The 3,304-nt window shown below is 44.0% G+C and overlaps 1 protein-coding gene across 1 annotated transcript; it reads right to left on the bottom strand.

Moving 5' to 3' along the window:
- On the bottom strand, window positions 993-1,775 carry LOC109826751. Its single transcript, XM_020393769.1, has one exon. The coding sequence runs from the start codon at window positions 1,773-1,775 to the stop codon at window positions 993-995; it is 783 nt and encodes a 260-aa protein (XP_020249358.1).

Here is a 3,304-nt window from a genome sequence, read left to right as displayed (position 1 = left end):
CTCCGAGCTGATCAAAAAGGTCATCAATCCTGGGAATTAGGTATTTATTTTTGATAGTAACCCGATTTAATTCTTGTATTCAATACACATTCTTCGACTACCATCCGGCTTTGGCACTAACCCCACTGGTGCTCCCCAAGGTGAAGTACTAAGCCTGATAAGTTTCTTATCAAGATACTCCTGGACTTGCTTCCGCAACTCCTCCAAATCTACTATCGGCTTCTGGTAAGGTGGTATTGAAATAGGTGCAACTCCTGGAATAAGATCGATGAAGAACTCTATATCTCGATCTGGTGGCAGACCCGGCAACTCTTCAGGAAAAACGTCAAGGAATTCCTCGATAATTTCTGGTATGGGCTTCTCCTCTACCTCTATACAGGTTAATACTCCATCCATGCCTGCTCGATACTCGTGCTGCTCCATCACCTTGCTTCCACTCATGAATTTAAACTCTGGGTGGCCTGGTATCTTGAACAATACGCTTCTGCGTCGGCAGTCGATCATCGCATGGAAGTTATATAGCCAATCCATCCCAAAATAACATCGAACCCGTTAGTGTCAATCACCAACAAGTCTGCAAATAGCTCCCTACCACAAACTACCACTGGGCATCTCTTACACTCCCTACTAGACATTAACACCCCGTTACCGGTATGGATATTCCAGCTCGCCTCTAAACTATCACATGGTATAGTGTGTCGTGCAATGAACTGAGCAGATATAAAACAGTGCGATGCCCCAGAATCAAATAGGGTAAATGCAGGGACTGAATACACCAAAATGATACATGTGACTACGTCTCCAGATGCATCTACCAGCTCAGTGGTAAGTGTCATAACTTGACCTTGTCTCTGCTGCTGCTGAGCTTGCCGACCGTATTTCCTTGGGTGCCTCTACTGATAAGGTGGCTGATATGGGTGCTGGAAATGAGGACCTCTCCACTGTATCTGGCCTTGAAATTGTTGACCCCTCTGATGTCCTCGAAACATCTGCTATTGTGTGGGAAGTGGTGGCCTCAGCTGTTGTCCGCCCTGTCTAGTCTGGCCTGTTGGTACTATCGCTCCACCTGAATATCCTCTTGAGACTCCCCTACTAGGATAACTGGTGATCTGATGATCTGCTGCCCCACATGCTAAGCATAACCCGTTAGCTCGCCTGCAGTCCTTCATCAAGTGCCCCGGCTTGCTGCAGAAATGGCTGATCATGTTGGTTGGTTGTGGAGTTGGTCTTGAAGCCCCTGTCTGCTGGCGCTTGGCTGGTGCTCCTCCTATCTGAGGCTTCTGCTGGTTACCTCCCGAGTTCTGTCCTGCGGGGCGCTTGTTTGCCCCTCTCTTCACCGAGTTCATGATCCCAATCAATTGTTCTACCTTCCGAGCTGCCTCTAGGACATCTGCATAAGTTTCTATCCCCTTCTGACTGTAAATTTGAGTCTGAATCTCAAAGTTCAGACCCTGCATGAACCTCTGTCCCTTATCCACCTCATTCGATACCATCCCCGGGGCAAACCTGCTGAGCTTGGCAAATTCTGCTGCATACTCATCTACTGTACTAGCTCTCTGCCTCAACATAACAAACTGCCTCTGCATCTCAAGACGAGCTGTCTTCGGAAAAAATGCCTCTACGAAAATCTCCTGGAATATCTCCCATGAAATCGGCCTAGGCATCTTCTCCTCCTCTGCGTCCCACCAGGTTCTGGCTACATTAATGAGCTGCAGCTGAACAATATCAACTCGGTGTTCATCTGGTATCTTTGCTGCCCTCAATAAGTGGTCCATGGTCTGCAACCACATCTCGGCCTAATATCCGCCTTCAGTCCCAGCAAAGTGTTGCGGGTTGAGCTTCCGAAAATCGAACACATTGCCCGGCCTTGCAACCTGTCGCTGCTCATCCCTCTGACGATTATGAGCTACCAGGTCCCTAATCGCTTCTGCAAGATCAGCCTGATCGACTTGTTGTCCATCAGGGACAACTGGAGTAGGGGGTCTACATTTTGGGGCCATAGTGATCACCTGAAAATGAGATTGGTCAAGATTAGGACTTGAGAATCAGAGAAATGGGAGTCAAAGGACGTATTTCTGGAAAGGGAAAAACTCATTCTATACATGCTCTATTTTTAGCTCAATCTTAGTTTCTACTATACATGACGAGACAACAATTCCTAAACCTAACCTGGCTCTGGTACCAATCAAAACCTTATCAGGTCCTGGTTCCAAAATGTAATAGTTTGGAACATGACTCGGCCGGCAATGCAACCATACGGTCACATTCACGCCTCTAGATAATCCTGTATATAGATATAAAGACAAGACCATACCAAAGAGCATGTACCAAGATAATAAAAGGAGTGTATAGATAAAGAAATATCAGAAATTTTCATAATTCTATAACAAGTCCACAATTTATCTAAAGAGAAAGGAAAAAATACACCATAGTCTGGAGAGCCACATGTGGCTAAAGAAAAGCCTAAACTAAATAACTACCTAAATCAACTGAATTTGATAACTGATAGAATGAATGGTGATCACTACTGATGAGCCTACCCCTCGAAGTACTCTCGATCCTGCGAAGAAAGAACGGTTCCCGAATCTAGGGCACGCAAACCCCAGGGGAGTCAGAAAACTCCCAACAAGCATGACAAATGAAGGAAATATGCGCGTGTAAGTGTAATGTGGCATGTATAAAGAAAAAAAATTAAAAACTCAGATAAAGATGGAAAAAAAATGCTGATAATAGGTATCAACCAAGGTCAATCGTAAGACACACAAGCACATTATTATTATTTTAGATGTTATTTGAATTAGAAAAGAATATTTCATGTATATAAGTCGGTTTCCCGTAAACCGTCCCGGGAACACGGCTTCAAGTCAGGATGGGCCCTTATTTCATACATATATATATACCAGGATATCAAGAAAGCTCACAAGCCCGCTTATATACATGTTATATTCTCTGTCTAATTCCCCTTTTATAAACCCCATGTTTTCTGTTTAATCTAAGTGACTGTACATGAAATGTTGTGCACTAACCACAGAGTTACCGTGGAACGGCTTCCGTAAAACTATGAAAGATAACCGTGACCTAGATCATGTCCAAATCAAGAGGGGTGCATCGTCTAGTCGATGCTATAATAGTAATAGCCAAGGAAAAATCTCATATCGGGATATCGATATCGAGAGCATAGCCATGTTGTGAAAACACGCTTATAAATCATATTTTTGACGAAAATCGTCTTCATGCACCAGTCTAGCCTATTTGATGACTTTACTAATCAACACAGAATTCAACCACACAATCCATTTCAAAG

This window comes from Asparagus officinalis, chromosome 10 (assembly GCF_001876935.1).
Source record: "Asparagus officinalis chromosome 10, Aspof.V1, whole genome shotgun sequence".
Lineage (NCBI taxonomy): Eukaryota > Viridiplantae > Streptophyta > Magnoliopsida > Asparagales > Asparagaceae > Asparagus > Asparagus officinalis.
This window is presented reverse-complemented; position numbering and strand designations above follow the sequence as displayed.